This window comes from Nerophis ophidion, linkage group LG10 (assembly GCF_033978795.1).
Source record: "Nerophis ophidion isolate RoL-2023_Sa linkage group LG10, RoL_Noph_v1.0, whole genome shotgun sequence".
In the NCBI taxonomy this organism is placed as follows: Eukaryota; Metazoa; Chordata; class Actinopteri; order Syngnathiformes; family Syngnathidae; genus Nerophis; species Nerophis ophidion.
In genome coordinates, this window is record NC_084620.1 from 37,399,665 (window position 1) to 37,420,220 (window position 20,556).

A 20,556-nucleotide genomic window follows, 5' to 3' on the forward strand; every position below is an offset into this window, starting at 1 on the left:
TCAAAAGACCCCTGTTGGGGTAAAAGAAGAAACCTTAAGAAGGGACCGCAGATGTAGGGACCCCCCTTCCAGGATGATCGGCTGCAATGGATATCGGGTGGGTATGATTATTGAATTGACCCACGATGCAAAACCATGTGGAGGCATAGCAGATATATTTATAAAATAATCTTGCCTAACCTTCATACTTCCTGCAAACGAGATGTTTTGTATTTGCCGTGTAATGTTTTCTGCCCTGTGACGCCAGCGAAAATCTTTATTTATTGTAGAAATTTACCCGAATACCTTTGCACGAATCCGCCACTGTAGTCCAGTTCTGTCTCCTGTGGTACTGCTTCAATTTCCCTCTAAAGCAGCTAGTAGTTGTATGCGGCCCCACTGCTCGATGAGGGTCGTCCGAGTCTGAGGAGAGGCTTCTCACTGCGTGTCTGGTGTGATTTTTATGATCATATATGAGCTTGTGTTTACCTCGCTGCAAGTTTTGAGGCCAGGTTGAAACTAAGTTGTCCATTTAATAGAAATAAAATCAATCAATCATCAATCAAAGTTTACTTATATAGCCCTTAATAGCAAATGTCTCAAAGGGCTGCACAAGCTACAACAACATCCTCGGCTAAGATCCCACATCAGGGCAAGAAAAAACTCAACCCAATGGGGACAATGTGATATTCTGGAAGGGACTGCAGATGTGGTGACCCCCCCCCCCCTCCCCCCCTCCTCTTGGGTGACCGGTGCAATGGATGCCAAGTTGATACGGTTAATAATGTGGGAGTCCAGTCCATACTAGGGCCAGCAGGGGATCCTCTTGAATGTAGACAACAATTTTGACCAACAATCTGTGAATTTTCTGGATCGCTGTAATTCTGTAATCCATTATAATATCTGCACTTTCATTTCCTGTGTCTTCAGATACTGAGCCACCATGGATACAATGCCCAGAGAGTATTGTTGCAGAGACAGATACCCGACGCAATACCGCTCACATTAACTGGAGTGCCCCAAATGCCACCGACAATTCCAAAGAGGAGGTTTGATACCCTACAGTGTACTTGTGAAGCGTGGGAAGGCCTTGATTACCCTCTTGCTATGCTTTCCTCTAGGTGGCTGTGCAGGTGAAACCAGTGTACACCCCTCCGCAACTATTCCCCATTGGAGTGGAGACCATCACCTACTTTGCCGCAGACCGCTCCGGGAACCAGGCCAACTGCTCCTTGACGGTCACTGTCATTGGTTAGCAGCGTCCTATCATGATTCCATTCTGTGGCTACTATTCCCGGCTCCTACCGAAATGTTTTCAACAAATTTTTGTGTGTCAACTGCCAGTAAGCGTAATTGTAGGCTGAAACTTCCAGGAAATGTCCTCCTATCTTAGTCACTCAAGTCGGCAACGGCAGTGTAGGAATCTCTGATTACTCAGGCATTCGTCTTAGCAGGTGGTAGAAAAAAAAACAGAGCTGTCCCTTGTCAACTGTAATCCCAGCAGCGAGGGGGGGGAACTCAAGAGTGGTAGCTGTGAACATTTCCATATGTTATTACGGGGGTGTTTTCCTTGGCAACATGTGTTTAAGCAGTGCTCACTATGTCCACCACAATTATTGTGTTTTCCTAATGCAATCATAACATTCAATTTTTTTTCATTTGTCTAGATACCGAGCCCCCAGTGATTGACAGGTGCAGGTCGCCGCCCACAGTGCAGGTCTCAGGAGACACGGAGACGGCGGTCGTTTGGGAGGAGCCGCAGTTTTCCGACAACTCAGGTATGTCACAAATGGTTTCTTCCTGGTCTCATGAAGCATAAACAAGATCTTTTCCAGTGGGGGAGGGGATCTTGTGTTGCTTTTGTGTTTCTATGCATATTACATGGCCAGGGATAGTGTTGAACTTGGGCTCCTGTGGCTGCCAATGTCATTAATAGTAAAACAGATGGAGGCAGCCAGAGGAAGCAGGTGTTTTTGCAATTTCGGGGGAATTTGCACTGATTCCATTTATTTTTCACACAGTCAGCTGTTTAATTGTATGAACACAGACTGTGAGATGTCTCAATTGAGAGTTGCATTGCTCTGAATCAGTCTGGACCGTTGATTCTCCCTAAAAAAAAACAGTGTTTGTATGTTTTTTAGCTTAAATTATGTCATTTTTTTGTTGTAGGAGGCCGTACACAAATCTATAATGTTCAGCCATTAACTGTGGTGGTTGGAGCTTCCGCCCGATTGTAGCTGAGATAGGCACCAGCGCCCCCCGGGACCTCAAAAGGGAATAAGCGGTAGAAAATGGATGGATGAATGGGTTGGAGCTTCAAAGGCCCATCCCCCCACACACATTTCTTCTGTCATATAGAGCATCTTTGAGCAGCCGTACCAGCAACTTCGATCCCCCTTCCGCCATCCTAGGCACTGCCACTGTGTCCTTGGGCAGTACACTTTACCCACGTGCTCCCGGTGCCACACACACTGGTTTAAATGTGGTCTCTAGAGAAAAGCGCTATATAAATTAAAGTGACGTAATTCAATTCACTTTTGACAAGCAGTTTTGCAGTAAGTCCTTAAAAATAGTAATGTGCTCCTGTTATACAAAGTTGATTCTTAAAAATGGCAAGTAAGCCTGCTTCTTTTATATAGAGGATCTTATTTATTTATTTAATTACAGACAATTTTATATGACGTTATTGTTTCTCAGAGTTTGTTCTGCAAAAGGATAGTCCCTAGAAGCGTACAGCTTATGGATAGAGACCCAAAGTTAAAATATACATCATCATACAATATACAAAATTCTTTAGAATACAATTCATTCGGAAATATACCCACCCAAAACCCGTTTACTAACTAAAGATCAATCAATCAAAGTTTATTTATATAGCCCTAAATCACAAGTGTCTCAAAAGGCTGCAGAAGGAATCTTAAAATCCACCAAATCAGTCTCAATATCCTATCATTCAAATTTGAATAAAAAGCCGTGACCCCAAAGGGAATAAGCAGTAAAAAATGAATGGATGGATGAATACAAAGTTTCTGTCACATTGAGTTGGTGAGGAACCCCAAGATGCAGAGATGGTGGCAGGCATTAAATAAGGAAACATGATTTAATTTAAAACTAAAATCAAAACCAAACAAAAGGATACAAACAAAAGGCGTGCACGAGGCGCATCACAAACTTGGCTATGAACAAAAACACTTACTGTGACACAGAGGAACTATGGCATGAGCAGAGTGAACAGAAGTAGACACAGCTATAACGATAAGTAATAATGACATTGACAGGTAGTGGTGCCAATAATCCAGCACTGACTGGAGGACACAGCAGGTTTAAATAAGATTGATTGACACCAGGTGTGGCCAGGTGCCAATCAGCCGCAGCTGAGGGGAAACAGCGCTCAGGAAGAAAAGCAGGAAATGACCAAAATAAAAGCGCGGACAGGAAACAAAGACATACACAGAGGAAAAACTAAAACAAAACCAAACTGTCAGGGACAAGCCTGACAGTTGCATCATGAAGATTTGTGACAATCTTTTCATACATACAGAGGTCAAGACCAAAATTATGCGACCAATGTGAAATCCTCAGCCATGTTTGAACTGCGTTTTAAAAAAAAAAAAAGCACAGCGCCCCTTTATATAGACTAGAGGATATTTCACTGAGGTTTTAGCTGTAGATCCTTCAAGTTGCTTTTCTCAACTTTATTTTTTTTAAAGCCTAACCAGGGACAAGGGTTGCAAATTAGCCTGTGGCTAGAAGTCCTATGTACTTTGACATCGATTACCTGTCAATCAATCAATCAATGTTTATTTATATAGCCCTAAATCACAAGTGTCTCAAAGGGCTGCACAAGCCACAACGACATCCGTGGATCAGCGTCCACATAAGGGCAAGGAAAAACTCACAACCCAGTGGGATGAAAATGAGTATGAGAAACCTTGGAGAGGACCGCAAATGTGGGTAAGCCTCCCCCCTGTAGGGGAGACCGGATGCAATGGACGTCGTGTGGTTCTGACATAATATTTTGAAAGTCCAGTCCATAGTGGATCTAAGATAAAAGTGAGAGTCCAGTCCATAGTGGCTCTAACATAATAGTGAGAGTCCAGTCCATAGTGGGGCCAGCAGGAAACCATACCCTGTGGGTAGCAATGTTTAATTGTACTGCCCTGTCAAATAAATACATAAAAAAAAAAAAAAAAAAAAATTCCGATAAAAACAGCACAGCGCTCAGGTCATACAGAGGATCTTTGACAGAAGCTGGATCAGAGAACTAACATTTATTGACATGCCTCAAAAGATGTTCGTTTCTTGTTGCAGAAGCTCTCTATCTCACACACACACATCACTAATTCATCCATGATGGCCTGCGGAGGTCGTAATAGGCATCCTTGGCTTCCTGTCTCGGCCACACCGCTATGCTTAGTATGTTGATGCAGGCTGATGCTTTTGTAAAGGAACACACACTGCCAACTTGACTCACTGACAGCTCTGCTTTTGCTGCGCCCAAAAGCCATTGTGGTGACGGACAACAAACCAGACCTATCCAACTGACACCAATACCTACGCACACATAAATGTTTGTCCGACACACGAAAGGCCCCACTCTATTCACAGTGAAGTGGCCACCTGCCTGCAGAGGTAGACCACCTCTTCAGGCACACACGCAGTATAATAACAAGCTGCGGTGGCTTCCCGCGGGGCCGCACGACGTCAAGACGGCGCAGCTTCAGCGTCAATGTTTTGTTTTTCCAGGCCCACACCCCTGATGCCAGAGCTAAATATAGCCATGACTTGCGAGACTTGCACATAAACACACACGATACCTATATATTTATATAAAAAGTCTAAAAAGCGAGACAGGCCAGGCGTGTGTCTGCCCTGTTGGAATGACATTTTCTGCTGTAAGTGTTGTAATGGGGACGGGCATTAGGGTTTTTCCATCCTCTCCCTTTAGTTCAACTCTTGAACCAATTTGCTTGCACGTATATGAGCCAACAGGGCATATCGCACACACACCAGTTCATCACTCTCCTAACACTTTCTTCTTCAATCCCCTATTTCATTCCTCGCCATGTCTGCATATCACCAGAAAAGTTAGCATCTCTGTTTTTTTTAAGGGAAACAAAAGTATAAAAATACACCAAGACTAAGAATGCACCCCACAGGAAAAAAAGAGAACGTCTATTCACTGTGGAAAAAAAAAATCATCTCCTTCTGGTTTTGCTCAGGTTAGCACATCACTTCGTACTATGGTTAGAGTGTCCTCCCTGAGATCGGTAGGTTGTGGGTTCAAACCTCGGCCAAGTCATACTAAAGATTATAAAAATGGGACCCGTTACCTCCCTGCTTGGCACTCAGCATCAAGGGTTGGACACATTTCATCACACCTAGTGTGTGTGTGAAAAAATCATTGGTACTTTAACTTTATAGTAAAGCACTTTTTGTAGTTGGACCTTAAAAACAACTGAGTACTCCTGTCATATAGAGAATCTTTGACCAGTGTTGTGCGGTTGGCCCTTAATAATAAAATAATTTGTATTCGATTGAAGGAAGTGATAAGTACAGTATTCGAACCCCAAACAAAATAAAACTAAATAATAATAAAAAACAACCCTTGTTGACAAAAACAAGGTCACAGAGGTGTAGTTGCTCACCAAGGTTGCGCACGTCTGAAGAGGGATATTAATCCACTACTCTGTAAAGTTATTCTCCTAATCCTAAATGTGTTGAGGCTGTCGCTTGGCAACTTTAAATTTGATAGAGCGGCCGTGCCAGCAGCTTGAGGGTTCCAGGTTCGATTATCGCTTCCGCCCTCCTAGGGCAAGAAACTCTATTCACTTGCTCCCAGGTAATGGTAGATAATGGTTTTCACTACGTAAAGCGTTTTGAGTCACTAGAGAAAAAGCGCTATATAAATATAATTCACTTCTCTCCCGGCACAAAACAATGGGTTTAAGGTCTGAAGACAGGCTACTGGCTACTCCAAAATCCTATTGTGCTTCTTCTTGAGCGACTCCATTGTAGCCTTGGTTGCTGTTAAATTGTATGAGCCATCAGTTACCAAACTTTTCTTTTCTCTGGCTCTTTTTGTGTGATTATATTGAGTCTGACATCATTCCTGGTCATTTGGACAGGTGGCCGCCTCTCAGTGACAAGCAGCCATCCTCCAGATTCACTGTTCCCTGTAGGAGAGACTGTTGTCCAGTACACCGCAACTGATGCTGCAGGAAACAGCCGTACTTGTAACCTCACAGTCACTGTACGAGGTACATAATTAGCATCATGTCACTGATGTTTTGGTTTGCATCAGTGTGTACAGTATTTTATATATTTTTTTTTGTCCAGGCACGACTTGTGAGCAGCCATATGTCCCCATAAATGGAGAGTTTATCTGCTTGGAGGAGGAGAAAGGTTTCAATTGTACCTTGCACTGTAAGCCAGGTTACAGTTTCACTCAGGAAGCAGTGCACAGCTACTTCTGTGCTCACAATGGTTTGTGGGAGCCACCCTACTCTCCTGACAGACCCGACTGCTCAGGTTAGCATAACACACTAGTACAGGCCTTTTTTTTTTTTTTTTACTCAATCGAAATTCACGTGAAAACTTGGAAGGGACCTGCATTTTTGCAGCAGATTCCTTAAACACTAGAGCCATGTAGAAACATGTTGATGAGAGTAGTAGTTCTTTACCAAACAGCAACATGCTCAAAGGGGACCTATGATCATTTAATCTCATGAACACTTCCTGTTCATGAGAAAGGACGCAAAGAAAAAGGCTCCGCATCTGATACCGGAGTTTTTGTTGATTCTGAAGATTTTGACCACTGACTTGCGATCACAGCCAAAGGAGAGTAACCTGGCATCTTCGACCTGATTTTGGTCAGTTGAGAAGCACTGATACGCTGAGATAAGGCAAGTTGGAAGAGCCGTCAGCCTCAAGCCATCGGCGCCTTACTACAATTCAAAGCGGTTGCCTAGCAACCAAAAGCTACGGCGAGTTTACAGCTGTTTTAAGGTGCTTGCAACGTCACAGAGTGTTATAAGTTGACAGACTGACACCTCAAACTGGTCTGTGAACAACACAAGGTACAAATTTGTTGAAATAAACAAGTTAAAAGTGCCGCAAGTCGCTAAAGTACCTGCCGTTTAAGACACAAGAGGCACTGATGTCATCGACCTGCCGTGATGCCAAAAGCTAAAGGGAAGACTGAAATATCGGAACGCTCGGTGTTGGTGTCAGCCGACACAGGACACAACTGGGACCAAGATTTGAGACTGGACACAGGACATGATGTGAATCAAGAAGGAGTACTACTAAAATTACTCCCTGAAATGAAAGAAGAAATGAAAGAAATAAAAAAAGATCTGAAAAAAACAATAACAGAACAAAATCAAGATGTGAAAAGTCTGCAGCAAAATATAGAAAGTTTGCAAACTCAAATCATCACCAGAAAAAATTGAGTCTCTGATTTGTGCCAACAAATGAAGATCTTTCAAGAAGAATTGGGCCAACAAATGAAGACCCTTCAAGAAAACAACTACATGCTGTGGAATATCATAGATGAAATGGGGCAGGATAAACGAATGAATGATATCATCGTGACAGGGCACCGAATTAAACCAAGATCCTATGCTAAAGCTGTGAATAATGAAGGTGAACCAGATGAAATGGATCTTGTATATATATATATATATATATATATATATATATATATATATATAGATATATATATATATCTTTATATCTATATATATTTATATATATAGTACATGTGTATATATTTTTATGTGTGTGTGTAATGTGTGTGCATATGTATATGTATGTGTGTATATATGTATGTATATATATGTGTATATATATATATTTATATATGTATATATATTTATGTGTGTATGTATGTATGTTTGTATATATATATATATGTATGTATATATATATGTATGTATATATATATATATGTGCGTGTATATATATGTATATATATTTATGTGTGTATATATGTAGGTGTGTATATATATGTATATATATGTATATGTATATATATGTATATACATGTGTATATATGTATATATGTGTATATATGTATATATACATACATATATAAACAGTATACTACTATATAAGTATATATGTTTTTAACTATTATATGTGTATATATGTATATATAAATATATATATATATATATATATATATATATGTATATATATATATATATATATATATATATAGTATATATATATATATATACATATATATGTATTATACATAATATGTATTATAAATGATATATATGATAATATATATACTGTATTATATTACATAGCTTACTTATTTATATATATTATGCATATAAATTATACACAGAATCAGGAAGACATGGCAGGTCTGAGCATGTATCTCCAAGGCAAGCATTCCCCAGCATGCCTTGTTGTGATTACAATTATCACTTTTGACTGTGTTGTCAGGCATCTTTATTGTGGTACAGTATTTTTTACGGGCATGGTTTAGTTTTTAAAGTGGCGTTGTTCCTATTCAATTAAATTATTTCTACTTTGGTGTTAATATGACACCTTTATTAAAAATGGTTAGTGCAATGCATCCGATTAATTCCGCCGTGGCCGTAAAATGTCAATATGATCATATTGCAAGAGTGGGTTCTTTTTTGCTAGAATTCACCATGTGGACTGGATCCTCATTGATTTATGTCTCTAGCTGGGAGTTTGACACCTGTGGTCTAGAGGATTTTAGACAAATGTTTTTTTTTTGAGTACTCCTTTCAAAATCAGGATACTTGACTGTCGTTTTTGCAGTAGGTTATAAATACTGCAGAACATGAGAATACTAGTGTAAACATATTGCTTGTATTTTTATTCATGACCTTACAACTTTCTATGAACTGTATTTATTCATGCGGTAATTGAAACACACAGTTAAAAAATGCTTTCATTACCAGTGAACCGAGTGGCCAACAACGGGCTAAAGCCCTTTGAGATGCTGTTTAAAGCCTCTCGCTGTGATGACGTGGACCTGGTCAAGTCATTTACTGGACACTTTAACTCTAAACTTGGAAGCATGGTGAGAAGCAGCTACCCTTTGGAATGTTTTTTCCATAAACTCTGACATTTTTCTTTTCTTCGCAGCTGCCAAATATTTGCAGCGGGGATAATGTCACTTGCAAACTGGAGGTGATGTCACAAGGTCACTGTCTGGAGTACAACTATGACTATGAGAATGGATTTTCCATAGGTAAAATGTATAACAAGTAAAGCGTCCTGTGGAATTGTTATACTAATAAAGTCTAATATTTCTCAGCACCAGGAGGTTGGGGTCGTCAGGGCGCACAAGACTATGCATACTTTGAGTCAGGCTTTGCCACGGGTGCCCGCAAGCAGGACAGCCGTACAGAACCACGGCATCGCAGCAAGAGGCACAGAAAGATCCAGGGCCCCACCAGAGACCAAAAGATACAGATCTTTTTCAACATCACAGGTAGAATAAATGGCCTTTTGTTCACACTCGTGGTCTGGTACTCTGGTCCGGGCAGCTTTTGTGACATATTGCATACACTGCTAAAAGTAATTTTGTCTTTTCAGTGAGTAGGACTAATGTTGTCAAATTGACAGAAAAAATTGCCCGTCATAACTAAGTACGAAGAGTTATAGCATCTTAAACTAGAAAAGAACACATAAACTCATTAAAAACCCATTAAAATAAGTTCAGTTAACTTCAGAATGTAAGTCAAAGTGGGCTTTTCAACCAACACACAATCGCCAGCAATGTGATGTCACTCGCAGTGCTGTTCCTCGAAAATCTGATAAAATAAATTCAACCAAGATCTTTTTTAGTTCTCTTAAGTAATGTTTTCCGGTGAACATTGCATGATACAGAAACAAAATTTGGAGTAGTATCAATTGTCTCCATATGGGGGGCATGGCTCAGTGGGAGAGTGGCCGTCTTGTAAGATGGCCACTGTGAATGGAGGTTACCAGTTAGATCCCAGCCTGGCTGGAGGACAAAGCAGGTCTAAATATCAGCTGGCTGATTGACACCAGGTGTGGCCCGGTGCCAATCAGCTACATCTGAGGGGAAAAAGCACTCAGGGATACAAGCAGGAAATAAAGACAAAATAAGAGCGCTGACAGGAAATAAAGACAGACACAGAAGAAAAACTAAAACATGACCAAACTGTCAGGGACAAGCCTGACATATTTACCAGGTTTCTAAAAAGACGGAGCAGAAAAAAGCACATCCAGCACATGTTTTGTCACATTGAGTGGTGACAGAAAATGTAGATCAGCTCTTTCTCCACCACAGTCACTGCTACTGTGTCCTTGGGCAAGACACTTCACCCTACCACCACAATGTGTGAATGTAGACCTAATGAATAAATGGGTTTTGGGTCACTAGAAAAAAGGCGCTATATAACTCCAATCCATTATTAACCATCATGTCTGTAGTATACGTAGGATTGACCAATGACACTTGTCAAACCGCACCAGATTTAGTTTGCAAGTGGTCCACTTGTTTTCTAAATATTCAGGCTTGATCAAAAGAACCATACTAGTTGACCAAACACACAAGAGTTCCTTTCAAGCAAACATACAGTAAGTGTGAACGCAGTTTGAATGTCAGTTCGCCTTCAAACTTTTGTCCTCTCCCAGCAAGCATCCCTCTCCCGTTGTCGAGGAACGATTCCATTGAGGTGGCCAATCAGCGAAGGCTCCTTCGAACCCTGGAACAGCTCACTAATCGTCTGAAGCGAACGCTGGCCAGGCAGCCGCTTTCCAGCTTCCACGTGTCGTCGGAGATGATTGTCGCAGACCCCAAATCACTGGAGAGCAGGAAGGCCTTGCTGTTCTGCAGACCTGGCTCTGTGCTGAAAGGAAGAATGTGTGGTGGGTTTGATGGAGCTGCTTCAATTATCTGCTTTATTTGTCTTTGCCGCCTCATCACTCTGCACTGTTTGCAGTCCAATGTCCAGTGGGAACGTATTTCTCTCTGGAATATAATGAGTGTGAAAGCTGCTGGCTGGGCTCCTACCAGGATCAGGAGGGTCAGTTGGAGTGTAAATCCTGCCCTGAGGAGACGTCCACTGCCTACCTGCACTCTCGCAGCATAGCCGAATGTAAAGGTGTGACAACAAATCTTATTAAACCTGAATTCAGGGAAAAATTAATGTGCAAATGCTGCATAATCAATGTGGTTTTAGGACAGTGTAAGCCTGGCAGTAACTCTCTGAATGGCTTGGAGATATGTGAGTCATGTCCACTGGGTCACTTCCAGCCCAGTTATGGTGCCAGAGAGTGTCTGGTCTGTCCTGACGACACCTCCACCGTCACCAGGGGAGCTGTGGACGAGATGGAGTGTGGAGGTGACACATTTTCTAAACCTTAAAGAGATCCTTGGGCCATTTTGTGCCATTTATATATATATATATATATATATATATATATATATATATATATATATATATATATATATATATATATATATATATATATATATATATATATATGTATATATATATATATATATATATATGTATATATATATATATATATATATATATATATGTATATATACATATATACATACATACAGTACAGGCTAACAGTTTCATTTCATTTCAATGCATTTTCTTTATTTTCATGACTATTTACATTGTAGATTGTCAATGAAGGCATTTAAAACTATGACACTTTCGCTCTCTCTCTCTCTCTTTCTCTCTCTCTCTCTCTCTCTCTCTCCCTATATATATATATATATATATATATATATATGCATATATATATACGTATATATACATGTGTATGTATATGCATATGTATATATATGCATGTATATATACATATATATATATACATATAAAGTATGTGTATATATGTGTGTGTGTATGTAAATATTATATATATATATATATATATATATATACATATATGTATACAGTATATACTAGGTCTGCGAATCTTTGGGTGTCCCACAATTCGATTCAATATCGATTCTTGGGGTCGTGATTCAATAATATATAGATTGTTTCGATTCAACGCGATTCTTGATCCAAAAACGATATTTTTCAGATTCAAAACGATTCTGTATTCATTCATTAAATAGAATATCAGCAGGATCCACCCCAGCCTGCTGACATGCAAGCAGAGTAGTAGATTTTTTTTTATAAAAGCTTTTATCAACTGATTGCAATAATGTAAATTTGTTTTAACTATTAAACGAACCAAAAATATGACTTATTTTATCTTTGTGAAAACATTGGACACAGTGTGTTGTCAAGCTTATGAGATGCGATGCAAGTGTAAGCCACTGTGACACTATTGTTCTTTATTTTTATTTTTATAAATGTCTAATGATGTCAATGAGGGATTTTTAATCACTGCTATGCTGAAATTATAACTAATATTGATACTATTATTGATAATATTCATTTTTGTTTAGACTACTTTTGGTTTGTTCTGTGTCGTGTTCGTGTCTCCTCAGTTGCTCTGTTTATTGCAGTTCAGAGTGTTGCGTGGTCAGGTTTGGTTTTGGAATTGGATTGCATTGTTATGGTATTGCTATGTATTGGTTTGTTGGATTGATAAAAAAAAATAGAGTTTTAAAAAAATGAGAATCGATTCTGAATCGCACAACGTGAGAATCGTGATTCGTATTCGAATCGATTTTTCCCCACACCCCTAGTATATACATCTGTGTATATATATGCATATATATATGTGTGTCTATAAATATATATGTGTGTGTACATATATATATATATATATATATATATATTCATATATATGGGTGTGTGTACATATATAATTTCATATGCCATAAAATATTATTTTCTGAATCACTAAAATTTTTTAAACTGCCAAAAAAACTGTCCTATTGAAAATGTCACTTCTAATTCTCCATTTACCCTAAAACAAACAACAAACTAATGTAATCCCTTATGTTATTTGTTCACCTCATGATACTACTTTTTATCACTCAAGGCAAACAGCAAAATTCCACACCTTTCGACTGAAAAAAGTGTGTGTGTGCATATGCCGATGTTGCTATTACTCTTGGATTATGGTGTGTATGTTCATAAAAAAGTGCTTTGTGACAAAACGTCTTTGACATTGGCATTCAAAAGGTTGGAATACCGTAAACATAATTATTATTAGATTTGTATATTTCACGTGTAAGTAGTTTAAAAGTAATGTTATGAATCTATATGAAGAATTTTTTTACATTTTATGAAAATGATTGTTATGTAAATGAATTTTACGATGAACGACTGTCCTCTCGTCCACAGTCCCATGTTCGTCAGGTCATTTCTCCCGCACTGGCCTGGTTCCCTGTTATGCTTGCCCGAGAGATTACTACCAGCCTGATCATGGCCGATCTTATTGCCTTTCCTGTCCTTTCTATGGAACGACCACGATAACGGGGGCGACCACCATCCAGCACTGCTCCAGTAGGGCTTGTAGATGAACATGTCCGTTTTTGGCTCTGCTCACTGTCTATTTTGTGCGTGGGTGTTATCCTCAGGTTTTGGCTCCAGCTTCCTCCCCAAAGAAGAGAGTGTAACTGCCGCTCCAGAGGTGGAGGTCAGCAAAGACTACCAAGCTAGCAGCCAGGTTCGCCGCATGTTTTTTTTTCTCTCCGTTCGCTGCAATGTTTGTTTCATCCAGATCTCCTCATTCCAGGTTTTCCATGAATGCTTCCTGAATCCCTGTCAGAATAAGGGAACGTGTGAGGAGGTCGGGGTTGGCTATGTTTGCACCTGCATGCCTGGTTTCACAGGTGCATATTCACTTAGTGCCCCGTTCTCCCATGTGCTTTAATGAGAAAAATCTGCACGGTTGCACAGATTCTGGCTGCGCAGCATTCTCCCCTTCAACTTAAGTCTTTCACTGCACGCCTACAATCGATCAATCAATCAATCAATCAATGTTTATTTATACTGCCCTAAATCACTAGTGTCTCAAAGGGCTGCACAAACCACAACACAAACCACAACGACATCCTCGGTAGAGCCCACATAAGGGCAAGGAAAACTCACCCCAGTGGGACGGACGTCAGTGACAGTGACAATGATGACTATGAGAAACCTTGGAGAGGACCACATATGTGGGCAACCCTTCCCCCCTAGGGGACCGAAAGCAATGGATGTCGAGGGGGTCTAACATGATACTGTAAAAGTTCAATCCATAGTGGATCCAACACAACAATGAGAGTCCAGTCCAAAGTGGATCCAACACAGTAGCGAGAGTTCCGTCCATAGTGGAGCCAACAGGAAACCATCCCAAGCGGAGGCAGATCAGCAGCGCAGAGATGTCACCAGCCGATACACAGGCGAGCGGTCCATCCTGGGTCCCTACTCTGGACGAGCGGTCCATCCTGGGTCCCGACTCTGGATAGCCAGTACTTCATCCATGGCCACCGGACCCGACCCCCTCCACAAGGGAGAGTGGGACAGAGGAGAAAAAGAAAAGAAACGGCAGATCAACTGATCTAAAAAGGGGGTCTATTTAAAGGCTAGAGTATACAAATGAGTTTTAAGGTGGGACTTAAATGCTTCTACTAAGGTAGCATCCCGAACTGTTACCGGGAGGGCATTCAAGAGTACTGGAGCCCGAACGGAAAACACTCTATAGCCCCGCAGACTTTTTTTGGGCTCTGGGAATCACTAATAAGCCGGAGTCCTTTGAACGCAGATTTCTTGCCGGGACATATGGTACAATACAATCGGTAAGATAGGCTGGAGTTAGACTGTGTAGTATTTATACGTAAGTAGTAAAACCTTAAAGTCCCATCTTAAGTGCACAGTAAGCCAGTGGAGGTGAGCCAGTATAGGCGTAATATGATCAAACTTTCTTGTTCTTGTCAAAAGTCTAGCAGCCGCATTTTGTACCAACTGTAATCTTTTAATGCTAGACATGAGGAGACCCGAAAATAATACGTTACAGTTATCGAGACGAGACTTAACAAACGCATGGATAATGATCTCGGCGTCGTTAGTGGACAAAATGGAGCGAATTTTAGCGATATTACGAAGATGAAAGAAGGCCGTTTTAGTAACATTCTTAATGTGTGACTCAAACGAGACAGTTGGGTCAAAGATAATACCCAGATTCTTTACCGAGTCGCCTTGTTTAATTGTTTGGTTGTCAAATGTTATAGTTGTATTATCAAATAGAGGTCGGTGTCTAGCAGGACCGATAATCAGCATTTCCGTCTTTTTGGCTTTGAGTTGCAAAAAGTTAGCGGACATCCATTGTTTAATTTCATTAAGACACGCCTCCAGCTGACTACAATCGGGCGTGTTGGTCAGCTTTAGGGGCATGTAGAGTTGGGTGTCATCAGCATAACAGTGAAAGCTATCACCGTATTTGCGTATGATGTCACCTAGCGGCAGCATGTTGATGCTGAAGAGTGCAGGGCCAAGGACAAAACCCTGGGGAACTCCACACGTTACCTTAACATAGTCCGAGGTCACATTGTTATGGAAGACGCACTGCATCGTGTCAGTAAGATAAGAGTTAAACCAAGACAGGGCTAAGTCTGACATACCAATTTGTGTTTTGATATGCTCTAATAAAATATTATGATCGACGGTATCGAAAGCAGCGCTAAGATCGAGTAGCAGCAACATAGATGACGCATCAGAATCCATCGTTAGCAATAGATCATTAGTCATTTTTGCGAGGGCTGTCTCCGTCGAGTGATTTGCCCCTAAACCAGATTGAAAGGTTTCACATAGATTTTTAAACGCTTAGTGTTCATTTAGCTGCTGTGCAACAATTTTTTCAAGGATTTTTTAAATAAAGGGAAGGTGAGACACCGGTCGGTAGTTTACCATGAGGTCAGGATAGAGGTTAGGTCTTTTAAGGAGAGGATGAATAACCGCTTTTTTGAATGCTAGGGGAACAGTGCCAGAGGAAAGTGATAAGTTTATAATATTTAGCACTGATGGACTTAATAATACAAAGAGCTCCTTGATAAGTTTCCCAGGATACGGGTCAAGTAAACATGTTGTTTGTTTTATTCCATTTACACGTTGTAACAATTCTTCTAATGTTATTTCAACAAAACAAGAGAAACTATTTTGGAGGGCAGTATCCGCCGTATATACAGTCATATCCGTGTTAATAGAACCCAGTTGTAGCTGGGACGCATTGTCTTTAATCTCCTTTTTAATGACTTCCATTTTCATATTAAAGAATTTCATAAAGTGATCTGCCGAGTGGGTGGAGCTACTGGAAGGAGTCCCTTGTTGGGTTAGCGATGCTACCGTACTGAACAAAAATCTATGATCGTTTTTATTAAGGTGGATGAGATTTGAGTAATATTTAGCTTTAACTAAGGTAAGCATGTGTTTATAAGTTATTAAACCATCACTCCATGCTTGATGGTAAACCTCAAGTTTAGTCGCGCGCCATTTGCGTTCCAGCTTTCTACTTGATAATTTTTAAGCTCTAGTTTCTTCTGTAAACCATGGGGTACTCCTTTTTGAAGCCTTTATTAACTTCAGCGGTGCTATACTATCAATAGTTTTGCGCAGGGCGTAGTTAAAGTTGTTAGTGAGGTTATGCATAGAGCCCACATACTTTGGGAATGGTGCCATTACCGAGGGCAGTAGGTCAGCAAGAGTTGTCGTTGTGGCAGCATTAATGTTGCGGCTGCTATAGCGGTTATTATTATTATTAGCTTGCCGAACATGAGTCTGAACCTCGAATTTTATAAGATAATGATCGGACATTACTTTAGTATACGGGAGTATCATAACTTTGGAAACGGGGATACCCCTGACAAGCACTAGGTCTATCGTATTACTGTTGCGATGCGTGGGTTTATCTATTATTTGTGTAAAACCACAGCTATCAATTATAGTCTAGAGCGCCACGCACGGTTGGTCCGATGGGGTATTCATATGGATATTAAAGTCCCCCATTATAATTATATCATCAGCGTGCGTTACTAGATCAGCAACGTACTCTGAGAATTCATTGATAAAGTCCGAATAGGGCCCTGGGGGGCGGTAGATAACAGCCAGGTATAGAAGCAGCAGTGTGACAGACCTCATAGTAAGCACCTCAAATGATTTATATTTATTATTTAGGTTAGGACTAAGGTTAAAGTTTCCGTTGTATATTTGTGCGACTCCCCCCCCCCTCCCCCCACTCCTTTTAAGGGGACGGGCAATATGCACATTCGTATAGTTAGGAGGTAATGCCTCATTTAGCGCAAAAAAAATCATCTGGTTTAAGCCAGGTTTCGCTAAGACTGATGATGTTAAGATTGTTGTCTCTAATGACCTCATTAAATTTTACACCTCTGAGGCAGGAATCGCTACAGCACCCCTGGAAGGTGCAACATTAAATTGCAATTGAAGTTTTAATGCAGCTCTACGCCACGCATAATACAATTTTAAAATAAATTTCTTCAAAACTATCAAATTCTGATTACTTCAATTGGGACACCTGAAAACATCAATTGAGGTGAGAACAAAAGGACCCAAATGCCACTTTGAATTAATTATCAAAAATCTAAACTCAAATCAGTGCATTTCGCCCGAACGGTGAATGGGCTGGGTGGAAGGAACAGTGCACCTGCTGCCATCACGTCCAAACACAACCACAACATTTGGTTACGTTTTCTGCTCCGTATGCTGAATGGCAATATACGATTATATTTATTCCGTAAAGTAAAAACAAAACACAAAACAGTCCGAGCTACCTGAGATACTAAGTATGTCATTATTTTGTCTTAGTAAGTCAATATTTTTTTTTTAATTAAATCAACATAAAAACACAATATACACTTACAAATAGTGCACCAACCACAAAAAACTCCCTTTTTCATGACAAAAACGTCCCTTTTTCATGACAAAGAAGAAAAAAGAAAAAAAAAGGACACCCCCCGGGCCGCGGGACAAATTATTAAGCGTTGACCGGTCCGCGCATACAAAAAGGTTGGGACCACTGCTGTACATTATATACCTCAGCTAACTAAACTATAGAAATGTATAATATAATTCATATAGCAATCCGGTCTCATTGCACTGCAGCCAGCAGTTAGCCGAGTCATTGCGCAATCAAAGGGGAGGCTCAACTGGCTGCTGACTCACCGCAAGTCTCTTCTCAGTATTTGAACGGCAAATGTGAAAATTCAGCGATTTTGAATAAAAATAATCTAAAACTGGTGAAGTTAAATGGAAAATAACTTTATAGTATAATCACAGGATACATATAACAATTTAAAAAAAAAATTCTTTTTACATTTTTTTTCTTTCCATGATGGCACGTGAGGCACTTCCTCACCTGCCTCCCCTGACTGCACGTCACTGATCAACTATATGATTTGCTTGAGAAGCTTGACAGGACACAAAAAAAAAATATATTATTATTATTTTTTTTGGGCTCTTTGTTGTTAAGGCGGGCGCCTTAACAACAAAACGCTGCGGGAATCCCTGCACACCGTTGTCTCTAACAGACATTTAATACAACAATTTTTTGGGACCATCCATCTATCCATCCATCCATCCATCATCTTCCGCTTATCCGAGGTCGGGTCGCGGGGGCAACAGCCTAAGCAGGGAAACCCAGACTTCCCTCTCCCCAGCCACTTCGTCTAGCTCTTCCCGGGGGATCCCGAGGCGTTCCCAGGCCAGCCGGGAGACATAGTCTTCCCAACGTGTCCTGGGTCTTCCCCGTGGCCTCCTACCGGTTGGACGTGCCCTAAACACCTCCCTAGGGAGGCGTTCGGGTGGCATCCTGACCAGATGCCCGAACCACCTCATCTGGCTCCTCTCGATGTGGAAGAGCAGCGGCTTTACTTTGAGTCCCTCCCGGATGGCAGAGCTTCTCACCCTATCTCTAAGGGAGAGCCCCGCCACACGGCGGAGGAAACTCATTTCGGCCGCTTGTACCCGTGATCTTAACCTTTCGGTCATGACCCAAAGCTCATGACCATAGGTGAGGATGGGAACGTAGATCGACCGGTAAATTGAGAGCTTTGCCTTCCGGCTCAGCTCCTTCTTCACCACAACGGATCGGTACAACGTCCGCATTACTGAAGACGCCGCACCGATTCGCTTGTCGATCTCACGATCCACTCTTCCCTCACTCGTGAACAAGACTCCTAGGTACTTGAACTCCTCCACTTGGGGCAGGGTCTCCTCCCCAACCCGGAGATGGCACTCCACCCTTTTCCGGGCGAGAACCATGGACTCGGACTTGGAGGTGCTGATTCTCATTCCGGTCGCTTCACACTCGGCTGCGAACCGATCCAGCGAGAGCTGAAGATCCCGGTCAGATGAAGCCATCAGGACCACATCATCTGCAAAAAGCAGAGACCTAATCCTGCGGTTACAAAACCGGAACCCCTCAACGCCTTGACTGCGCCTAGAAATTCTGTCCATAAAAGTTATGAACAGAATCGGTGACAAAGGACAGCCTTGGCGGAGTCCAACCCTCACTGGAAATGTGTTCGACTTACTGCCGGCAATGCGAACCAAGCTCTGACACTGATCGTACAGGGAGCGGACCGCCACAATAAGACAGTCCGATACCCCATACTCTCTGAGCACTCCCCACAGGACTTCCCGAGGGACACGGTCGAATGCCTTCTCCAAGTCCACAAAGCACATGTAGACTGGTTGGGCAAACTCCCATGCACCCTCAAGAACCCTGCCGAGAGTATAGAGCTGGTCCACAGTTCCACGACCAGGACGAAAACCACACTGTTCCTCCTGAATCCGAGGTTCGACTATCCGACGTTGCCTCCTCTCCAGTACACCTGAATAAACCTTACCGGGAAGGCTGAGGAGTGTGATCCCACGATAGTTGGAACACACCCTCCGGTCTATACTATTTGACTAGTTAATGGAAAATAATAAATATAATGTAGCTTTAATAAATTGATTAAATTGATTTGTTTACTAGTTAATGTCAAACTGTCACCCTTCAACTTGCACACACACAAAAACGAGAGACTCACACATGCAAGTATGTCATTATTTTGTCTTAGTAAGTCAATATTTACTAAGTCAAAATAATGACATACTTAGTATCTCAGGTACCTATGACTAAGTAAAATAATAACTTACTGTTAATAAGTGTTTGCAATAAGCATTTGAACAAAAGAATTAGAAGTGGGGCCACATGCTGACATGTGCTCAACTCATTATGCTTAATTTATTACAGCATTTGGGAAGCCTGAAGTTGATTTTTATTATGTAAATGTTTTTTGTTTTTATCAACATGTGATAGCAGGAACCCTGCGATTCAAAACTAGGCTGCCACATTACTAATGATTAATGTGACTATAGCTGAAATAATAGTACAATAGCAATAGGAGAGCATATTCATCCCTGAACACCATGGAGTTCATGTTTGGTTACATGCTCTATGTGTAACCAATCAGATGGTTGTGTGGGTGGGACAATGCTGGGTGCTGCAGAGACGTACTGACAAAGGCAGAGGCAGTACAAAGCGTAGCAGCTTGTTAAGACTTTAGTTTAGCACCAAATGATAATATAAATACATTTAATTGACTCAAATACATATGAGGCAACAACAGAAGTATCCTACACTTCA

General features: G+C 41.0%; 1 protein-coding gene across 2 annotated transcripts in view; it reads left to right on the forward strand.

Annotated features, from left to right (window-relative positions):
- Window positions 1-20,556, forward strand: part of svep1 (sushi, von Willebrand factor type A, EGF and pentraxin domain containing 1) — a 167,977-nt gene that overhangs the window by 92,214 nt on the left and 55,207 nt on the right. For both annotated transcript variants that reach the window (XM_061913624.1, XM_061913625.1), the window contains exons 8-21: window positions 910-1,028; window positions 1,101-1,230; window positions 1,647-1,757; window positions 6,108-6,239; window positions 6,319-6,510; window positions 8,928-9,049; window positions 9,115-9,220; window positions 9,287-9,463; window positions 10,636-10,869; window positions 10,944-11,105; window positions 11,184-11,345; window positions 13,269-13,430; window positions 13,505-13,593; window positions 13,663-13,759. In XM_061913624.1, coding sequence (XP_061769608.1) covers window positions 910-1,028; window positions 1,101-1,230; window positions 1,647-1,757; window positions 6,108-6,239; window positions 6,319-6,510; window positions 8,928-9,049; window positions 9,115-9,220; window positions 9,287-9,463; window positions 10,636-10,869; window positions 10,944-11,105; window positions 11,184-11,345; window positions 13,269-13,430; window positions 13,505-13,593; window positions 13,663-13,759 — 1,995 coding nt within the window. The remainder of the gene's footprint in view (window positions 1-909; window positions 1,029-1,100; window positions 1,231-1,646; window positions 1,758-6,107; window positions 6,240-6,318; window positions 6,511-8,927; window positions 9,050-9,114; window positions 9,221-9,286; window positions 9,464-10,635; window positions 10,870-10,943; window positions 11,106-11,183; window positions 11,346-13,268; window positions 13,431-13,504; window positions 13,594-13,662; window positions 13,760-20,556) is intronic.